Raw genomic sequence first — 21,235 nt, forward strand, 5'->3', positions numbered from 1 at the left:
GGCTGGAGTCAACTTTTTAACAAATGCGATAATATTGTGCAAAACCACTCTATCCTCCCTTTTCAAGCCAACCGTTTCCTCCCAGGGAAGATACAAAGCAGAGGTAGTCCTACCTGCCCGACAAATCTGCAGCCATCGTGCTGGGGAAAAAGAGCTTTGTCTCAAGCAGCTGACCACAGTAAGACAAGAAAAGAGGTGCTGGTGTAGGGATTAGTCTTGCCGTTTCACCTGCCAAGGATGGGGAGATGGAAAGCGGTGGCTCACGCCTGCTCCACTCGTACCAGCTCCTATCAGTGAGGCAAGATCTGCAACTCTAAGCAGCAGGGTACACTCCCATCCAGCTTCATTGCTCCTAAAACTCCTTCTAGTCTTCCTCCTCAGGAATCGTCCATGATTTTTACAGATTTTTGGTGCTCATACTCGGTTACAAAACACTGTCCTCAAAACTGGATAGTTTCTCTTGCAAAAGAAAGGAATAATAACTGCTCAGTAGCAAAACGGCTCAAAACTTGTGATTTAAAGTCTTGTAAGGCTGCTGCTGGGGACATACTGCAGACGAGGAGCTATTTAATAGAAGACAGCAAATCTTAATTTTGCCTCTGCTTTGTTAGGAATGTTTAAAATGGATGACACATGAAAGAAAAAGAGGGGGGAACCTGTTGTGCTGATGCGAGCAAAACTCCAGCCTAGACAGCAAGCACAGGGACAGTGGTCCGGGAAGAACACCGTAAGGATTTCATACACGAGCATTTGTTCGGGTTGTGTGGTTTGTTTTTTTTTTTTTAAGGCAACAGAGAAACTCTTGCTCAAGGGACTGGGAAGAGTTACTAAGATTGTTACCAAAAACAAAGACTTTATTGCACATTCGGAGTCACTTCTGTGACCCTGGCAGTAAAGCGGCCCTGGCGGAGCCCTGCCGCTGTGGGAGCACACCCCGGGGAACCGTGAAATGAGTGACTTTGCTGCCGTTTTATTTCAAGTCTCTGAGGAGCCATCACTGGGCTGGAGACTACTGCCAGAGAAATCCAGGGGTTTCTTTTGCACTAGTAGTTAGCAGAATAATTCGTAAGATAATTTAACTTCTTTTGCACCTAGTTCTGTGGCATTCAGCACGCCCCCAGTTTCCTTCTTTAGTCAACCGAAGCCAGGAGAGAGCAGCAGGTTTGCACCGAGCACCTCTTGCAGCGAGAACTACCAGGAAACTGCCGGCGCCACCGAGGCAATAGCCACACTCCAGAAGCCTTTTAAACAAAAATCTCTGCAAATTCCAAAGCCTTGAGTTAGCAGCCAGAACTGTGAGTACACTCGGTACCAAATAACATGACACGCTCGCTTCCATGCTCTCAAACTGATCTGCACAGCTATGCCATCGTCCCTGCACGCTGAAAGCAAAGGCAGTTACACGACGTGTGGCTCGCAGCAGGAAGGCGGAGTGACAAACCCTGTTAGCAGGAAGCATCGTCTTCTATTTTTCTTTCTCACGCTCATCTTTGTCGTTTCTCCGTCCACACTGAGACTACCACAGGATTTTTCTCCTTAAAAGACTATTTCGAGTAATAAACATTGTTGCATGGTCAGCAAATGATTCAGATGTATTTATTATAAACAACTTTGTCTAAGTGTTCAGAACTTTGATCCTGTGTGTATAATCTAAAAATATATTTTAAGCCTTCAAGGTAATCCATCTTGTAAATCAGTGTGACCTCTATCCGGACTGATTAAAAATTCCTTGAGAGGCAAAGATAGCCCAGGCACACTCTGGCCAACGCACGCCGTTGCCAAAGGGCCTCCAAGCAGAAGGTATCTCCAGAGATACTGAAACTAAAAGTACTTGTTCTGTTCATCACATCATCGAACTGCACCGAAACCTTTCTCATCTCAGAGCCACTAAGGAGTTAGCACAACGTTTAACGCCTTTGTTTTCAGCCAGTCAAGCTTAAAGTGATTTACCTTCCCTTGCTGAGAGAATATGAGAGGCAAGTATCTTTCGTTCCAAGTACCTGGAAAAAATTAACGTATGTGAAAGCGTTCACAGACAAGAAAGAGTGAGGGTCTTCGGAGAAAGAAAAATGAGTAAGTTTCTCGTAAGATACAAATATACTACTTTATTCTATGGGAATATTTCTGTTAATGTCTATTAAGGGAAAACTCAGATGTGGTATTATTTTTTAGACAATCCCCACCCAACAAAAGCCTGCCCTCCCAACAGCTTGTCCTAACTGCTCCCTTGCTTATTCCCTGGGGCGCTCAGGGAAGGAGGCAGTGGGCAAAGGCAGCCTGCTGCAGCCAAGAAGAGCTGCTCTCTTGCAGGGGATGCCCAGGAAACACAGAAATTCCTGGATCCTTCCCCTCTCCTACCGACACCGAGGTTCTGGGCACACCTGTGTGCAACAGACACGGCTCGGACTTCTTCCATCCCCTACAGACCTATGCACTCATCTTTCCAGAATGATTTTATTTTCCCTGAAACCTTCTAGCAACCACCCCAATACAAAATACCGTGCTTGCTATTTCAATATTTAATATAACTATGGGGAGGGACAGGTTAGTGTTCACAGAACAAGAAATCAGCCTTACAGGAGCATCCCTGAGCCTCCAAGTGCCTGGGTAGTTTGCTGGCAGGGTACGTATTACGGCCGGAACATCTCCCCTGGGAGTGCTAGGCCAGGACATGGAGAAAGCGGTATCTTTGATCAGAAATGACAGACACAGATGGGCTTTGATCAGACAGAATCAGGGGCAGGTTTACTTTTCACATAGTTTTCTGTATTAAAAAATACATCAGTGAAATCTGTTACAGGCAGGGACAGGACTACCGAGTACACAACGTCAATAGACTACTTTCTGATTTTATTTTTGTTAAATTACTTTTGTTACTGCTAAAAAAATAATGAAAAAACAAAAACAAACAAAACAAAAAAAAAGGAAATATAATTCAAGGCTGTTGATTTTCATCTCTTAAAATTTTAGTGACAAGATCAAATATCAGACCCCTGTTACAGAAGATGGATAACTGACCAGAGCTAGATAAAAACCATACAATTCTCTTCTTTAAAAATAGTTTGGGTTTCCAATGAATTTGTGACCACTGGTCATCAGAAACACACATCTATAGCTTGAGAAAACGGAGATACAGACAGTATCTGATAACGTCCTGTCCTCTAAACACAATGTGGGAGCTTTTCTCTTCAAAAAGACGCAGTAACAGCCAAGCCTTAAAAAAATCTCTTTCGATTTCCAACACTATGACTAAATCTCTTTGGGTGGGGTGGGAAAAAAACACACATGGTAATTGTCTACCACAGTTCTGTTGTCAAAAGTAATACTGCATCCTTTGTACAACACTGCACGCGTTGCAAAGGTGGAAAGAGAAAGAGTGCATGTATCTTTCATTTGAAATGACAAGGCCCTCCAGATTTGCCTTATAAAATAACCAAAAACCTAGGAGTAGGGAAAGAGAAAGGAAAGCTGCCTTAAGGGAAAAAAAATTTCCGCGCACCACAGTATTTGCTAGATTATATCAACAGACTGCAGAGCTACCGGGCTAGGTAAGGGATTTTCTGCACATACCCCAGGACAGTCACTCTCCTGTACATACCCCAGAAATGTTCGTCCCGTAACGTGATCGCTCTGAAGTTTGACCTACAGCACCTCTTCCACGTCGAAGACTGAAGAGAGCTAGAGTTGGTATTAGCCTGGACCGAGAGCTAGATTCTGGCATCGTGTGACCGTTTAACAGCAGCCAGACAGTTGTCCATTTAGATAGCTTCCCTGGCAGACGCGCCAGCGGTTTCTGCCTTCCTAACATTTGATCCCAGTTTCAAAAAAATTATAAAAGCATATGTGTATGTGTATTTATAACGGAAGGTGTCTGTTTGTCTAAATATCGCCACTTTCTCTCCTGTCCTCGTGAAGAGCTCTAGGATCTCCACGTGCTCTTTGGCAGCAAGGACTGCCAGCCATCAGGCTGAGAAGTCACGTGAGCCACACTCTAGCTCTCCATGCCCAACATTGTTATGGTAGATTTTACACAACCATTTTCCTTAAAAATATCTCACAACTTTTTAAAATCCTAAACAGATAAAGGATTTATGCACCACTCAAATAGGTTAGTTCATCTTGAATTTGTTCAGAGGATTTATCGGTGCCACAGGACGTTGTTTCTTGCAGCTTACACAGCTTGCTTCCTTCCAGTTCCAGTTTGTACATCCGCTGTGGTTCAAAATATGCCTGTAGGTGACATTATCTCAGCTTATTTGATACACATTTTCCAAAGGCTGGACATATTCACAGTTTGGTGCTTCTGATGTGTATTCAAAGGAAAATACCCCACTTCAGTTAGTCTGATAACTCAATATCAGAGTCCTCTGATTTGACTTTGGCAAGTTCTTCGTGTACCTCCCTCACCATAAGAATACGTGTTAACATGATGTCCAAGGTTCCTGGGTCTATTGGCAATGTGGAATACCACATGGGGCTATTGGGTACACAGGAGCGCTCAGGTTGAAGGTAAAATACATCGCTTCTCTGCTTCACGCTTTCAGAACTGTCAATGTAAAGAAAGGAAGAGCACATTATCGGAAGGCAGCATTAACAGTCCTACTCACAAAAACGTTAAGGAGAAACAGCAAAGAAAATGGAAGTTCCACTGAGACGACAACACTGTAATTTAACCAGCGTAATTCAAATCTTTTTGTTAGTGACTTGGTTTCCCCTCTTCAACTTAGGAAACAGTTAAGTTGTTTCCAGGTCACTTAGCATTAGTTGCTTATAAAGAAACAAAGAAAATTAGAGTGACTTCTTTACAGATGTGGATCTTCAATCATAGTATCATCCAATTAATGGTACTAGCATCTTGATATGATTGATAGATGCATTTGACATTCACTCTCTGAATGAAACTGGTTCTAGTATTGCAGAATTGCTGCGTACTTTGGCACAGGGAATGTTCAAGAGCTAGCAAAACTAAATCCTAGCTTGCCTGCTCATGGTGCAGAATGGTAAGCCCATCTGCTTGAAAGACTGACCGTCTGACTCTGAGGCAGCTTTCAGGCTCTGGTAGGAAGACACAAAGTCCTCTAGGGCAAGGATCCCTCCTGCCTGACTTTGGAATATTCACATTAAAACAGTGTGCTGGTTTTGGCTGGGATAGAGCTAGTTTTCTTTATAGTAGCTAGTATGGGGCTATGTTTTGGATTTGTGCTGGAAACAGTGTTGATGATAATACAGAGATGTTTTTGTTGTTGCTGAGTAGCGCTTACACAGAGTCAAGGCCTTTTCTGCCTCTCACCCCCACCAGCGAGGAGGCTGGGGGTGCACAAGAAGCTGGGAGGGGACACAGCCGGGACAGCTGACCCCAACTGACCAAAGGGCTGTTCCATACCATACGACGTCATGCTCAGCATATAAAGATGGGGGAAGAAAGAAGGGCGGGATGTTCGGAGTGATGCCGTTTTGTCTTCCCAAGTAACCGTTACGCGTGATGGAGCCCTGCTTTCCTGGGGATGGCTGAACACCTGCCTGCCGATGGGAAGTAGGGAATGAATTCCTTGGTTTGCTTTACTTGTGTGTGCAGCTTTTGCTTTACCCATTAAACTGTCTTTATCTCACCCCACGAGTTTTCTCACTGTTACTCTTCCGATTCTCTCCCCCATCCCACTGGGGGGGAGCGAGCAAGCGGCTGCGTGGGACTTAGTTGCTGGCTGGGGTTAAACCACAACAAACAGCAAAGTGAATTTTTACTGCTATGTGCACCACTGCAGGGGCTCAGCTACGATGTATGATGAGGAGCATGAAAATGGTTTCCCAGCCCAAGGACAGCTAAAAGCTTCTAATGATATGCAAGTGAATACAAGGAAGGTAAGAAGAGGGAGACAAAGAATCAGGACAGCTGCTAGGCATGCCTTTGCCTAAGTAATGAGACTATCTGTAGTATGCTCAGTAGGTGCATTTTTGAGGGCGATTTATTTGAGTTTTAGCTGACACTAATGAGATGCTGTTTCATTTTGCATGTGTATTTTCTTTGAAGAGAGAAGAACATCATATTCCACCTGCTCAATCATCTAACTAAAGTTTATATAGAAGCAGGAGAGACAAAATGATTTATATCTACGTCCTTGCTATATAGTCTCCTTTCTAACTCCTAAATACAAGTTAATCTCACATTTCAGCAGGCAAAAGCTATCAGCAGTTTTACCTAATTCACACCTTTCCTACCCTCTTTCACAAGGAACACGATGTCAGGGTACTAGTTATAATCTACTGAAAAGAAGGATCTTCTATGGGAATTAGGGGAGATGAGAATGTCATGGTCACTGTAGTAATGCCCCCCGTTCACATTTACACCCTGTGGATGTGTAAACAGGTGTTTAAAGAATACACCTCTCTCTGTAACTCTACTCTTGACTCAATACCAGTAACAAATACTACCAATCTGCTGAGTCTAACAGCAGTGCTGATGCTGGAAGTCCTATCAGCATGGTTCCATTCATGCTGAGGGACCAGGAACTGGGGAGAGGAGCCCACAGCGGAGGCACAAAAGGTCTGAGCGGGATCCTTGCCCAAATGCCTGCTCTAGTCTACATACAGATCAAAAATCAAGTCACTTACCATTTTGATAAGTAAAATTCATAAAGTCGGACTGGACATCGCAGGGGATTATCCGTATTTTCAGCCATTTCCACTGCTGTTGGAATCTCCTCATCTTCACTGCGTTTCCTTTTGCCTACAGATAATTTATCTGGATACACAAAAATGGCATCACAGAAGTTCAGTTAAAAACAGTGCCTTCAAGAATAAGCCCTCGTCACTTAGCCTAGCACCTCGGGATGGGACTTTGCATCACACAGAAACATACTACTTGAACTGATTATCGTCACATGCAAGTTAACTGGTTTGATCTGCTGGATGGGCAAAAGATTGCATGTGCTACAGGCTGTCCACAGCCCATTCCTCTTCTAGGAAATCAACAAGAACTAGTATCTAGCAGAAAAATATAGAGGATATAATTTTTGTTAATAAAGCAGAATTCATGTAACACACTGGAACTATTAACCGAAGAAGCCAATAGGATCAAAGATTTCCTTTTTCCAAATACCAAAAAATAACCGCGAACAAAAATCTGTCTGTCTTTGCCTCTGAGGTCAAGAGGACAGTCCCTGCTCATGTGAAAGCCCCTAGCTTCATCTATACTGCTGTTCTCCATTTGGGCTGCCTTGTTTGTTCATCGCACAGACCTAGGATAAATCTGGGGATTGAAAGGGCACAATAAGGGTCGGTCTGGACCACAAGAATAGGAAGTCCTGAGAAAAGGACTTCAGAAAAGGCCTTTAACTCATGCCTAAATAAGGCTTAAATAAAATAAAATAAAGCTTTATGCAAGCCTAGGATGTTATAAAAGACTATTAAACAAATTTGCAGCCAAATGTGTGGCACCTCTTCGGTAAGTTTTTACTGGATGCCGTGGCATCTCCTCTTGGAATCTCATCTCCTCGTGGAATTCTCCTCTTTAAACCCTACTAGAGTGAAAAATTTTGAAAACGTACAGGATAACAGCATAGTCATAGTTCTGCTTACTGCGTAACATATTTTTCTCCCCAGTCCTTTTTAAAAAAAGGAGCAGACAATACAAATATGATTGATTGCCAAAATTCAGATGATCAGAAAGCACTCACTCACCTGGTTCTACCTCTTGTTTTTGAAAGGGTGGGAAAAAACGTAAATATGTCATCTTAGTATTATACTTCAGAGTTCGGGTGCGTCTCATAACATGGGCAAAGGATAGTTTCAGGTGCTCACTGACATTCTTTAGTTGGAAGTATTTGGTGTTGAAGAATAGAAGTGTGTTCAATAAAACGATAGGGGAATATGCACCCAGCTGTTTACATTCCCACAAGTGCTCCTCTTCAATTCTTGAGAACATATAACCTAGAAACAATGGGCAAAGAAAAAAGAAGAGGGTTATTTATGCAATTTTAGAGCTGTCCCCATATTCAGTTACAAATGAACAGCTTTTACAGGCTGTGTCTAATCTAGCACATTTTCAGAATTTTCCCAAAGCAATGAAAGCATCATACATAAGCAGGGCGGGAAGGCACAAATGAGTAAAATTAAGTAGGCAGATTTTGCCAGAGATGCATGTAAGTCCTCTTTCAGCTAACCGTCTTTATTAATGAACTGCATATCAGATCAAATTCAGACCTATCATAAGCAACTGTAATTCCAATAAAACCAAGAACACTGCATGCACGAACATAAGAAGGAGCATGGAGAATCAAGCTGTGGAACAGCATGATCTTCCAGTACCTGACGAATGGAGAGAAGGATATAAAGGAAGATTGCAGACACCAGCAGAATCTCACTAAGTTCTAATTTCACTGTACTAAACCACAGTCAGCCAAGTGCAAAAATGTATAATTCCTAAGACATGGAGCACGAGTTTAAAATGTACCACCTTTATATGCAAATAGCCCGTTACAATTATCCTAAGTCAGTTAGGAAAAGGAGATACGGGGGCTTGTAAGAGATCTGTTGTGAAAAAAAAATCATCGTATGCAGCAGTCTATAAGTAATTGGATTATTTCTGTATTAAATAAAAAGTTTGTTTCCTAAATGAAAAGGCAGTCGTGGACCTACGTATGGAGTTGTCAACATCACTCAAGTTTCACTGAGACCCTGAAAAAGATCTTATAACAACACGGCTGGTGTCCAGCTTTATAAACTGCATGATCATACTTGAAGACCAATTAAAAATATCTGCAGAATTTGGGAACTCTTAATTTGGAAGTGACTGAGGTGAGAAGAACTTGGAATTGAGGAGTCAAGACAAGATTCCAATGATTTGCTGATGTGATCCTTGGATTTATCAGAAGTATTTCCAGTACTAATAAGGAAAAACCAGTGCAACTGTACATGGTATTTGCAGTAACTCATCTCCAATACTATATACAATTCTGGCTACCGGTGTTTGAAAAAAATTAGCTAAAACTTGAGGGAAGAGAAGAACTAGCATGCTGACTACAGGAATGGGAAGCCTTTCTTTCAAAGGAGTTGAGAGATTGATCAGAGGCAAAGGTATATTTAAGTGTAATCTGTAACTGGTAGAGACAGACATAAAATCCATGATGCCAGTCTACCACAAACAATTACGTGGTGGAGAAAGAGGAGGCTAACGTGAATGCCTCAGATCACATTCTTCTTCACGGCATTGAGAAAATATTAATTTATAATATGGCTTTGTCATGCAGCTACACAAAACAAAATAATTGTCCTACCATTTGGAAGAATTGTAGGTTCCCAGATTTTCAAAAGTTTTGTAAGTTCAATCATAAACCTGGAATAGGGCTCGGTAAAAATGTTATCTATTCTACCATTCTCAAACAGGTACTACAAGAGAAAAAAAAAGGAAGACATACAGTTTGTGATTACATAACATTGCAGAGAAGATACAGGACATCAGATTCTTTTCCTTATGTCCCAGTGTCTTATGGTCCAAAACACTTTGTTGAAATCTTCAGTAAGATATCAAATCAAATTTTCTGCAGGGATTGGGACCTCCCCAGTATGAAATGAGAGATCTAGGCAAGAATTATTGTTAATATTCCAAGCTCTAGAGCTGTTTTCTGAAAAATCATCATCCTCTAAGTGTTAGATATTATTGAAAAAAGTGCCTATAAAAAACAGAGGAGTTATTGAGTATTTTTCTATTGAAAAGAACTTCACATGCTAATACCTCCTGACAATATACAGGCCCAGTGCTAGGCTGCTGAAATAGCTCGACTTATAGCATCAATGTAAAAATCCCTTAAATTCTTGTCAAGCAGCAATTAAAAAAAGAGTTTTCTACAAGTCAGGAGTGTGCATCAATAAATAAGTCAAAATGGAACACACAAAAATTGCTGATACTCCTAGACCTTATCAATGGCACTTCAAATTTTAACTCTTTCTACATTTTTTTGAAGCATAGCCAGGAAAAGAAAATATTAAGATAATTCCATGCCTATTCAAATGATAGGTTATATATTAGAAGTAGCTTTTGATTCCTTATGTCCAAATGACTGTTTAAGGAAAGGAACAAACAGGCTATTCTAAAAATAAAGCCCCTAACAGAAATACACTGAACATTGAGTTTTAAACAGAAGTTAATATTAAACTAGGTTTGTACTGCAACTGTTGCAAGGCAAGTAGCAAGGCAGGTAGCAAGGACTTATTACATTACTCTTAGCATTCATTAATTACAACGCTATTATTCCCATTGTATTTTTTCTGTAAATATTGCCAACACAAAAGGTATCTGTCTAGCCACTGAAGGAGCTCAGGCTTTGCTGGGTAACCTCTTCCATGTAAACTTGCACATTAGCAGAGCATTGTGCAACTATTCTATATCTGAAACATTCCATCATAAAGCAAATATTTCTGAGGAGACTCGGGTTTATGCAAATCTTTCCTATACATGAAAAGGATAAAAAAGATACCAAACCCAAAGATTTGTGTCTAGGTAGAAACATCTAGCCCTCCATGCCACATTCCTCCCAAGTACAGAAGAAGCCTGTTCACTCTGATTATAAAAAGGTCCAGACAAATTAGTCAAATATGGGATTAAGACAGACTAAGAATAAAGCACAGAAAAGATACATTCTTGCCTCCTCTACAAAAACCAAGCAGCTACTTGGGACTATGGATATAAAGCATAAATAACCAGAGCAAGTTTTGTATGCTCTCAGCAGTATCCTAATTCTCCGAGTTACCTGCTGAATTCCAAGGCACAAGTATAAGATGCTGTCAGGATCATATTTTTCTCCATTTGGTCTCCGCACCTCTTGAATAAACTGGCACAAGCCAAAACTCAGCTCAGCAAAAGTGCATGAGAGAATGTCCTCCTTGAGTTTCACAGGACGAACTGTGGCAAAGAAAATTATTTGAAAAATTAACTTAATTCAACAGATTAAATCTTCACACATTCTTTACTCTTTCATGTAGGCAGAATTATTAAATCTTCTATCTCATACATGAAGTACCCTGTATGACTAAATTTGTGAACTACTTCCTATCTGTTGGCTAACAATTAAATGAAGATTTGGGCAATAGAAACCAAACCACCAGCACGTTCAGCCAGTACAAACACTGCAACTGCGTAACAAGGCAGCAGGTATTTCAAGCTAAGATATTTAAATGTTAGGCGTTTTGCTGAACCCAAAGATGGGGCATGGCAATGGCTGCACGCACTCGAGGCTGGCAGCAAAGGGTTGATAAATAGGTTTCACCTCTATGGCTGGACTCAAGGGAATCCTGAGCAAGAGACAGATCTTGAGTATTTCCTAATAGTTCTGGACACGAGTTGAGTGCAGCATGTTTGACTCCTTAAAGGGAGAAGGAATGAAGAGTTTAAAGGGCCATGGGTGGGATTTGGAAAGGGAAGCAGAGCAAGCAGGGAATCAGTTGATCAAAAGATCTGCAATGAAATTACCAGGCTCGGCTGCTCCACACCTTACAGAAGTGACTGCTTGGGACTCAGCACGGAACCTTTCTGGGAGGGATGGGGGCAGCCACAGTTTGCTGGAACTGATTGTAATATTTATTTCCTTAGCCACAAGAAGAAAACACAGTAACTCATGTGATTACTCTTCTTCTGGGAAACAAAAACCAGCTGTTCTCATGTAATGACAACAAAAATTCCAAATAAGAGAGGAAAAAGCAGATCTCATTCTAACTAGAATTTTTCCCTTTGGGATCTTTCTTATATAAGCCCTGCCACGCTTAGTTCTTTACATTGCAGAAGTATTTAATATGGTTCGCGCTCTTCCCCACCATCCTCAAAAAGCTCAGCAATATTCCTAACTTAAATTCTCTGCTTGACTCTGAATGCCCACGAAACTCTCAGTGCAAGCATGTAAGACAGATTTGAGACCAGGGAAAAAGGGAGTTAGACACTGCCAAATCCCAGGACTGCTATGCTTTTGTAAAATAAAATAAAATAAAATAAAAAAAAATCCATAATTAGAAAAATAAACAAAAGTGACATTTATATTGTCATTATTATCTATCACCCTAGCGAGACACAAGGAACCATTCATGCCTTTTAAAGTTAATTTCAGGCAGGTTGCAGCACAGAATGGGTAGACTTTTGGAAAATTTCTTTCCAGATGTGAAGCCTAGAAATAAGGTGTTAAGATTTTAATGTTGCAGCACACAATTTTTTTACAGCCAACAGTTATGCTGACAAACAAATACTTTGTGAATGTGTTAGCTACAGATGAAAAAGATGGGACCAAATTGGTGTTGTCAACTTAGAATTATGGCCTGATAATAGCTCAGTAAAGCTCTGCAGCTGCATAAAGCATCCCTTCTATAAATGAAGAATTACTACATGCAAATGAATGCAAAGTGAAGGTTAAAAGACTAACATTTCTAACGTTGAAAAGAAATCTGGTATTTTAGAGCCTGTTTTAATAGGTCACAGATCAATTAACAATGTAATAGCTATGATTTTTAAATGCATGAAAAGACCTAAGACGGTATTCCATAAAATCTTTTCTCCACTCACGGAGATTTTTAAACTCAGTAATATCTAATCCTAATTTTTATTTGAACAACATATCATGCCACGTGCTCTTCAACTAAGTATTTCTGTTTCCACAGAGAGAGAAAAATTTACCTGAAAACTTCAGGTCCCCTTGTTCCTCCTGTGCGTTTTTCCATTGGACCCAGTTTTTCCAGGCGTTTACCCCGTACATATACTTTAGGGTCATCCCAGAAACAGAGCATCCTGGGTAGGAGCCCTGCATCAGATTCCGGGGCTCTACAGAAACTACAGACTTCTTCCGTCCCTACAGGCAAAACAAATAAACATTTAATAAGTTTTCATCTACGGATGCTTAACTTGAACTCACATAAAAAGGCCATTATGCTGACATGATAACAAAATCCTACTCTCATGTCAGAATCTGAGAGGATATATATGTATTTTTAATATGTGGACAAACATTAACCACATTTTACAGAAAAGGTGCAATAAAATACAGTAATTCTCACTGTGATAAATGTGCACAGAAATATATTCCTCTCTAGCTACACAAGAAAAAATTGTTCTTTCCTGTACGTTATGACACTACTTAAAAGACATCTCTTTTGGAGTTTTCTGAAACGATACACATTTTAAAAATGTTCTGCACTAAAAAGAGCATTTATTCTACCTAGTTGCAGAGGGTGAGGAAAGAAAATCTTATCTCATATAGCAGAACAAGAAAAAATAGACAGCGCAGTTAAATAGAATTCTCATTTTCATCCTGGAGCAGTATTTTTTTACTTCTGAGAATAAGCATGCACATAACGTTATTACTTCAAATGCAAGGAACTTGTGTTCCAGAAGTACTTTCTTACCCGTCTTTTTGGCTGGGGGAAGCCATCTCTATGTCTCCGCCTTGCTCGTGAACGTGAGTGCAAACCCAGTCCTTTACTGAGAGGGTCAAATGAGTCTGAAGTCAAATCAACACCATTAAGAGTTTAATTATATGACTTAAGAGCCCAGGTAGAAATGTCACTCAGATACTATGGAATACCTTACAGTTGGAAATCACACCTGTATATTCAAATAAAGCTTTACCTTCGAGTAACTGGGCAATATATGTACCTTCTGTATAAAGAAAGTAAATTCTCAAAAGAGGAAAAAAGCTCTCCCCAAACAGCGGGTGTACTTATTCAGGCAAACCTATATTCTTCTGCACCACTCACATGGATTATACCTAGGGACACAGAAGTGATAAGTTCAAAGGAGTCAAGCAAGACTACCTGCTACTCCTGTTGGGGGTTCTGTAGAATGCTGTCTTTAAAGATAGCAATAATATTTTTAAAATAGTAATTTTTAGTAAAGCTGATGTATTACTGCAGCTTTAAATACCCAGTTTTACTAAATGAAAACACATACCCTTCATAAGCAGACTGCTGGTACAATGTTTACTCAGAAAATTGTGCGTACTTTTATACAACAATGCGTTTTTCTTCACATTATACAGACCTGATGGAAAATCTGCCTCCAAGTCCTGTTCCACATCACCTTTGGAGAACTGCTTCAGTTCTGGATCTGGTTCTGGCAGGGCATTTGATCGTAAGGCGTAGTGATTTAACTCATCCTCCCAGCTGTGTGGAGTGGACACCGCTTCGGATTCTAGATCTCCACTGTAAGTGCTACCTTGGTCTGTAATGAGAGTGACCAGATATACCATGTGCTATAGGAAAGGGCAGACACAAAGAGCAGTCTGCAAGAAAAGATACAGCAGGATCAAAATCCATTTGCAAAAAAAAATCCAACTGACCTTTCTCAAATATCTTGGGGTCCAGGAAGAGCTCATGTTCAGATGTTTGAGATCCTTTAGAAAAAGAAGGAAATCAGTATCTACAAATGACTGACAGCTTACATAACTAACACAAAATACTTTGAACATCAAAAAACTATGTATTAGGTCGTAATACTAACACACATGATGCCTATTCTCCTCCACTAGAGTTCTCCTAACAGCTTTCTACCTTGGTCGTGCTGTTATGGGAGAAACAGAAATGCAGCACTAACCCATGTTTGCTTTTCCAAACATTTCCTTCCCTCAGTGTTTGTTATTTGAGTCATCTGTAGACAAGTAAGATATTTTGTTCATTTCTTTTCAGCTTGTTCCACTTTTATTACATGGGATGATCACCATCCAACACATTCTAACCTGCATCACCCTCCAAGAATCCACCATAAAAAGCTTGATAGGAAAATATTCTTGTAAAACAGCTGCTCTGTCTTCTTGATTCTGACTCCTTCTGCTAATGCATGATGTACTGATGTGGAGATTACTACCTCTAGCAATCTGTTACTGTCAACAAAAGTCAAATCAGCACCTAGGATCAGGGAAAGGGAATGCAAAGACATTTAAACCACTGTCAGTGCTCAGAATCAAACGTGGGTTCTATACTAAGCATAGCTCTACTGAATATTGACTGATAAACCTCTGTGAAATAATAAAAGCTTCAGAAAGGTGCAAGTATAACCAGCACCCGAGATGGGAACTATGGAGGAAGAGTAAGTAAATCTTAAAAGAAAACATGTTTTCTAAACAAAGAACAGAATATTGTAAACAGAGACAAAATTATCTCCAAATATACAGTTCAGCTGAATTCCCAGAAGGCCTCCTCATTTTAAAAGAATAAGTCATCAAAATTGCTGAAACATGACATAAGCATTATAGTCCTGTCTAGGGTGGCACTTTACCTGCACAAACACTTTCATTGTGGAAAATACACGTTGGTAAGACAAGAGGACCATTTAACACGCCATGCATACTTGGCAAGCAGCCAACATAGGCCCTCCATCTATTTCTCTACCTCTACTCCATGATGAGAGGACCTCCATTTCACTGCATTTAGTTTCCTTTTTAAAAACATCACATACCACCATGAGAATGTGTTTTTTCTTTCTCCTCATCTTCTGCAATCATTTCTGCCATCTGAAGGAGATCAGCTTCAAATGGATTTGTGGGAATCTTTTCCTTGATATCCTGAATAGTTTCAATGATCTTATCAGCATTATCCAGGGTAGTTGGGAAGAGCATGGGAACTGGTACCTATGGAACATGTGGAAAATAGGAGAGCTTGTTCAGGGGTGAAGGGAAACAGCAAATACACAGGGGAGATTCCTCTCATTTAATCTTACATATTTTAGGACTCCTAAATTTAATTTTAAAATAACTCCAGACTGGACAACTTGTTTCATTTCTGCAATAACCCTACAAATTGGTCGGTTTGTGTGATGCTGCTTAACCAAACATAATGTGATACGGAAAGAAATGGCTTTAAGGACTCCAAATAGCACTTGCATGACTAGTCACAAAGCCCAATGACACTGCTCTGTGTCCTGTTCAGAAACAAGACTGTAAGCCAGTTCTCTAGTGAACTGAAGTGTAACTTACAGGTACTGGCATCCCAAGCGGAACTGGTGTGTACTGAGTGTAGAGGTGAAGGGGTACTGGCACAAACACTGGTACAGGAACAGGTACCACAATGATTTGGGGTTGAACTTCTTCTTCTTCTTCTGTCATATCAAAAATAGAACAAAACAAAAATTGTTTAACCATATGACCATCCAGTACACGTCAGAGCGTCCATGATAATTGTTTGGACTTCTGCTTGTAACTCAGTGTGCACAGTACTGCATCTTGGCTCATAGTCATCTTTCACTTTAGCATTGCTGTAACAAGAATTAATGCTATGGTTTGGAAATAAACAGCACTGTGACCATATATGTGAATGCTGGAAGGGAAGAGTGGAAATAAGTATTAAATACATCCAGGTAAACGGTGTGTTACTGCAATTATCTCACAAGTAACTACAAGACCATAAGAAGGTACCATTAAAAAACTAACTACAATCTTCCCACTTAACTTCACCTTCCTCATTGAGAGGTTTACATCAGCACTAGATGCCCTCCCTCCTTCTATAGTAACAGTGATGAAAAAAACCACTCCTCAAGGACAGTCTGGACTATGTAATAGCCTTTGAAGATGGTTCTGTTTCCTCCTGCCCACAGAGGGAGCTTAGAGCAAATATGAATCTAATTAAATGATCTTAGAAATAGGGAATTAATTTTCAGAGGTTCTTAGCATCTGTAGCTAATAATTGAAGGAAAGTGAGAGTTGAAACAATCTTTGAGAAATCATGCCTTTATTAAAATGAGTCTGCTCTTGTGGCTTGTGCTGAGAGCTAAGAACTCACAAATTCTGTCCTGAGGAAAACGAGTTCCCTTCGTAGCCTTTTGCCTGTCACTTAACCATTGCACTTCATTTTCCACAGTTAAGATGAGCGCAGAATGCTAGAGATGAGTTAAAGCAAATCTCAAGATTCATCACACATGAAGCTTTAAGGATTTCAAAGAACAGCAAATGTTTTACATCTGTAAGGCAAACTGCTACTTGGCAAATACCATACGACAAACTATTTAAGGTTTAAAAATATATTAAAAAATATTCTCTGTTACATAAATCATGCATTACTCTCAACTGCAATACAGACTTCTATAAAATGGGTAGGAGATTAGATACATACCTGTCTGGCATTCTTTGTTTTGTGTGTGAGGTTTGCACGAGGTGGCCTTAGTCTGTGTGATTGGCTTGCACAATAATGCTTTGTTTTTTAGAAGCCTAGGTGGTTGTGATGGTGGCAGCTTTAGGGCATCTGTCTGAGTACTAGCCTGTTTGGAAAAATACAAATGAGGGCAGAGTCAGTATTGGTTTGAAGGATATCATAAGATTAGTATTTGTTCTCTACTATGGGAGGTTGAACAATTTAAAACTCTCCTTGCTGATAAAAATGATCATTTAAAAACTATTGCAAAAACATCTTGTTAATGTATTTGGTGCTTTCTGGTCTTCACCTCAATTTGTTTTAATCAAACAATTGGCTTTCTGTTTTGTTTTTAACAGCGCAGTGAACAAATCTGCAGGAATGTTTGGTTTCTGTAGTCAAATAGCCTCTGTAAACTTTTGACCTTGGAATCGTACTGATGGCAAAGATATAAAGAGGAGTTATGTCAAGATACTTTTGATGACTAAAAGTCTGGCTGATACAGATACCCAGAAAATTTACTAAACTGATGTGAAACCACTGAAAAGAAATAAAAGTGAAAAATGAACACAAATGCTGGCAGCATCAGTATCACTTCCCGATTACACACAGACTATTTGTACTTGTACTAATTTCAGGTCCTGCTAACTGCAATTTTCAGTCATACATTCAAATAACAGGATCTATTTCATGAGGGAAAACTCATACTCTCATCCATAAATGACACTTCAGCTAAAAGCAAGGTTGTCAGTCTTCCAGAACCTAAGAGCTACATAATAAAATCTTCATATTTTAAGAGAGTTCCAAGATGTATACCACATACCTCAAAGAGCCCAAGAATAGGAACTCTAGGAGCTATTCACAGATAAGCGGTGACAACGGTTCCCCACAGCTCTGTTACCACACTGCCAGGGAGTGGGGAAGGAAAGCTAAGCTGCAAGCGCTTGGTCATGTCAGCCCCGGCAGCCCACGCTGGTCCCCCTCCTCCCATGCCAGCCCTCTCAACATCACATCCCGCTTCTGCCCCAAGCCCCAAGCCACACATGAATTGCTTGAGAACTACAGCCATCTCAAGAGCTACCATTTGACAAGCTTTGTCTTAAAACATCTGATCAATCTGTCCGTGGACACAAAAGGACTTCTATACCATAAAACTTCTATCCGTTTTAAAAAATGCATCTGCAAGCTGGATGAATTTTAAATCCCAACCACAATCAGGAAAAGCAGTTACAAAATGACGGTGCAAAATTCTTGGATACTTTACTTGTTATTGATACAATCTGGGCGAAAGTGAGAAAAAGAGTCTCTCGTAAAACTTACATCTCCTATTATTTTTGCTGTCACAGTAGGGACTGCACCTGTGAAGAAAAAACATACAAGAATAGTCTGTGTACTTATCATCAAGGACCATAACCCATATTCTGGCAAGGTCAAGAAAAAGAATTCCCATTAAACCCCATTGCCGGGTGTATGTACGTAAATTTAAGTCATTATTTATACCTAGTTAAAGGAAGGACAAAACTGTAACCATCTGCACTGATGTGAAGCACAATGAAGAAGCGGCTGTGGTCCTCAGTGGAAAAGATCCCTGAACAAATATAGATGTTCGGGAATAGAGATTTAAAAATACAGGCATCATATTCAGCAGTCTTACCCTGTAAAACATTGTTGGAGTTAACCGTAGGCTGGGCAGCAGGGGTGCTTGCAAGGGACACCACATTTGCTATGACAGGGGTTGAGTCCTTTCTCAAAGAAGGAGGGCCTGATGAGGAAGCTGGTGCCATAGAAAGGTTTGCTGGACAGAGTGAACAGAAGAAAACTAAAATAAGCAGTAAGATAATTTATAAAACAGCATTTCTGAAACAACACCCACCCTCCAGATTTATCACCAAATGAAAAAGCCTGCTGTTCGAGAAGGGAATGTAGGTGTCAAACTGCAGCGTTTCAGTTTAAATAGGAGCTGGTTCCACAAGCAAACTTAAGCTGTTTCCCAGTCACTGAAACATTTCAAAAGTTCACCATAGTATGAAAGCAGCTTTCACTTTGTAATAGTATGTGTATTACAGCAGCACTCAGGAGACAAGAGGACTGGATGCCTCACTGTGCTCAGTACCGAACATACGTGGTATAGGAGACAGTTGAGATCCTGACAGATAATGAATGAGGTGAATTTTATGAGGCTCTCACAGTTAGAGGAATTCTTAGGTTCTTTCCATTTGAAAGCACCATCCATTACCATGTTACCATGAATTACACCATTTCATCAAAAAATACTGTTCTGAGGCACTGCATTATCCTGGCAGCCCCCAGTTCAGAGAGATGCCTGGAGCCCAGTTTTGCAAAGGCACTGCACACTTGCCTCAGCTGAAGTTGCAGGCATGCTTCTGGAGAAGCAGGCCCACCATACATTTTGCTGTCCTTACTAACAGCCAAATGTACTGGCAAGACCAGGAATATCATGTGGTATAGTTACAGCCTGAAAGTATAAAGTTACTTATATATTACTCTTAATCAGGGAAAACAGCTCCCACCAATGTAAGCGGCAGATGCGCAAAAAGTTGAAGAGCTGAATATGGCTTGGTGCCTATTATAAACTTCCAGTTAATATTCTTTATTGCTTGTTGGGTACCTTACTGTTGCAGTCACCATCACTCAGTGGGAGATTATGCCCCTCTTTAGGATCAGTGCTATTTCTGCCCTTTGTTTCGCTTCCTCTTCCTGTCTTTGGGGGCCTTTCTTCCTTTCTTCCCTTTGCATTTCATTCCCTACAGAAACTCACAGTTCCTATTCCTGTGGGCTTCATTCCCACCCTCCTTCCCATTCCATCTGCTAAAATAATGAGCAAGGAAACAGCTACAGCGCACATTAATCTTGCCATTGATGATACTTTACGAATCAGCACTTAATGACATAGAAACGGTAACTCTTCGTATGCCTACAGACTACACAGAACTGGCTATTTTAAGTTCATATATGGAAGTCTGTGTTTACAACCATTAAGTCTCCTAATTTCACCGCTTGATTTTTTTTTTGTTAAATGAACATTAACATTCTACTGTATCTGGCTATGTCTTATCAAGTACCGGAGACAAGCTAGGTATTTAACATGTCTTCAATAGATGTCAACACATTTTACCCTAATAAAATGGGCCTTTTCTAATGAAAGTGATTGAAAAGTAAGTGCTTTTGTTTCATTTTCTTTAAAATCACAATCTAGGTTTGGTATATGAAGCAATCTCATTTCATACCTGCAGAAGTTTGAAATTGTCTGAAGTAAGAGAGAGATCTAAAACTGAGCCCATTCAATGGCAATGGGCAAACCCCCCAGTAGAGGATATATCTCAAAAAGTTCACTGAATCGAGTTTCCTAATAAATGTTCATATCACTGTCATGCACACCAAAAGACAATACTATTCCCAGCCTGTTTTACCTGTGTTGTTCGGGGGTGGAGGGTCAGAAACACTTTGCTGATTACAGAACAACAGAATACAAAGCAGATTGCAAAAATGCTTGATCTCCCCTTGCCATTTCATGGACTCACTGAGTTTACCTTGTCTCTTACAACCATCACACTTTGCCATCTAGGAAAACAAGAGTGAGGGAGAAATTAAACACACGTGTAAACAGCAACAAAGAGTATGTGTATAAAAACCTCTTTGCACCCTGCTCAGCAAATATAGTGTAAAGAAACCTGTAAGAGTGCATCATTTTTGCAGTGTAACACAAAGCTGCAGAACATGCGGTGTCAGTCTTCCCACAACCCATATTAGGTTTTCTCTATACAGAAAACTGGTACTCAAAAGTTAAGAAGGATTTACTCGTCTCTCACACGTATGTAATATATCCCGTGGACACAGAAGTCAACTGTGTAGAACAGGTAGTTCACATAGCTCCTCATGCACAACGGTTTTGCTAACACGTTATATTCTAGAGGATGCTATGTGAGAATATTGCTTACCTGGTAAAACAAAACTGTGAATTTAGACATGCACTCCTCTGAGCAAAATTCCTCCATTTTCCCCCCAAAGTGATTCTGGACCAGTTTGGGGGAAGTCTGTAAACAGTAACTGCACATTTTACAGTGGTTTCCCCAGCGCTTAGCCAAGTCATGTTTATAGAGCAGTTTACAACCTAAAAGAAGAG

The 21,235-nt window shown here is 40.3% G+C and overlaps 1 protein-coding gene and 1 long non-coding RNA gene across 11 annotated transcripts in view; one reads left to right on the forward strand and one right to left on the reverse strand.

Moving 5' to 3' along the window:
• Window positions 1-767: 767 nt before the first annotated feature.
• The window catches only part of LOC104017783 (zinc finger MYM-type protein 4), a 46,908-nt gene continuing 26,440 nt past the window's right edge, over window positions 768-21,235 (reverse strand). For 9 of the 10 annotated variants that reach the window (XM_087760790.1, XM_087760792.1, XM_087760793.1 and 6 more), the window contains 16 exons: window positions 21,051-21,223; window positions 20,523-20,673; window positions 18,746-18,886; window positions 18,412-18,449; window positions 17,074-17,218; window positions 15,942-16,063; window positions 15,425-15,596; window positions 14,310-14,363; window positions 14,012-14,191; window positions 13,378-13,472; window positions 12,653-12,824; window positions 10,746-10,897; window positions 9,273-9,384; window positions 7,678-7,926; window positions 6,610-6,739; window positions 768-4,546 (listed from right to left, as the gene is read on the reverse strand). In XM_087760790.1, the coding sequence (XP_087616916.1) occupies window positions 4,339-4,546; window positions 6,610-6,739; window positions 7,678-7,926; window positions 9,273-9,384; window positions 10,746-10,897; window positions 12,653-12,824; window positions 13,378-13,472; window positions 14,012-14,191; window positions 14,310-14,363; window positions 15,425-15,596; window positions 15,942-16,063; window positions 17,074-17,218; window positions 18,412-18,449; window positions 18,746-18,886; window positions 20,523-20,673; window positions 21,051-21,223 (2,294 nt within the window). In that variant the 3' untranslated portion in view covers window positions 768-4,338. Of the gene's footprint in view, window positions 4,547-6,609; window positions 6,740-7,677; window positions 7,927-9,272; window positions 9,385-10,745; window positions 10,898-12,652; window positions 12,825-13,377; window positions 13,473-14,011; window positions 14,192-14,309; window positions 14,364-15,424; window positions 15,597-15,941; window positions 16,064-17,073; window positions 17,219-18,411; window positions 18,450-18,745; window positions 18,887-20,522; window positions 20,674-21,050; window positions 21,224-21,235 lie in introns of those variants that run through there. The other variant, XM_087760796.1, reaches the window with a different exon arrangement.
• Window positions 5,787-17,879, forward strand: LOC148055384 (uncharacterized). The gene is made up of 3 exons (XR_015705462.1): window positions 5,787-5,859; window positions 14,010-14,174; window positions 17,451-17,879. It is a non-coding gene; the product is annotated as an uncharacterized LOC148055384 (long non-coding RNA).

The sequence above is a fragment of the Nipponia nippon genome, unplaced genomic scaffold (genome assembly GCF_047370975.1).
Source record: "Nipponia nippon isolate SJK-2023a ecotype South Korea unplaced genomic scaffold, ASM4737097v1 scaffold_23, whole genome shotgun sequence".
Classification (NCBI taxonomy): domain Eukaryota; kingdom Metazoa; phylum Chordata; class Aves; order Pelecaniformes; family Threskiornithidae; genus Nipponia; species Nipponia nippon.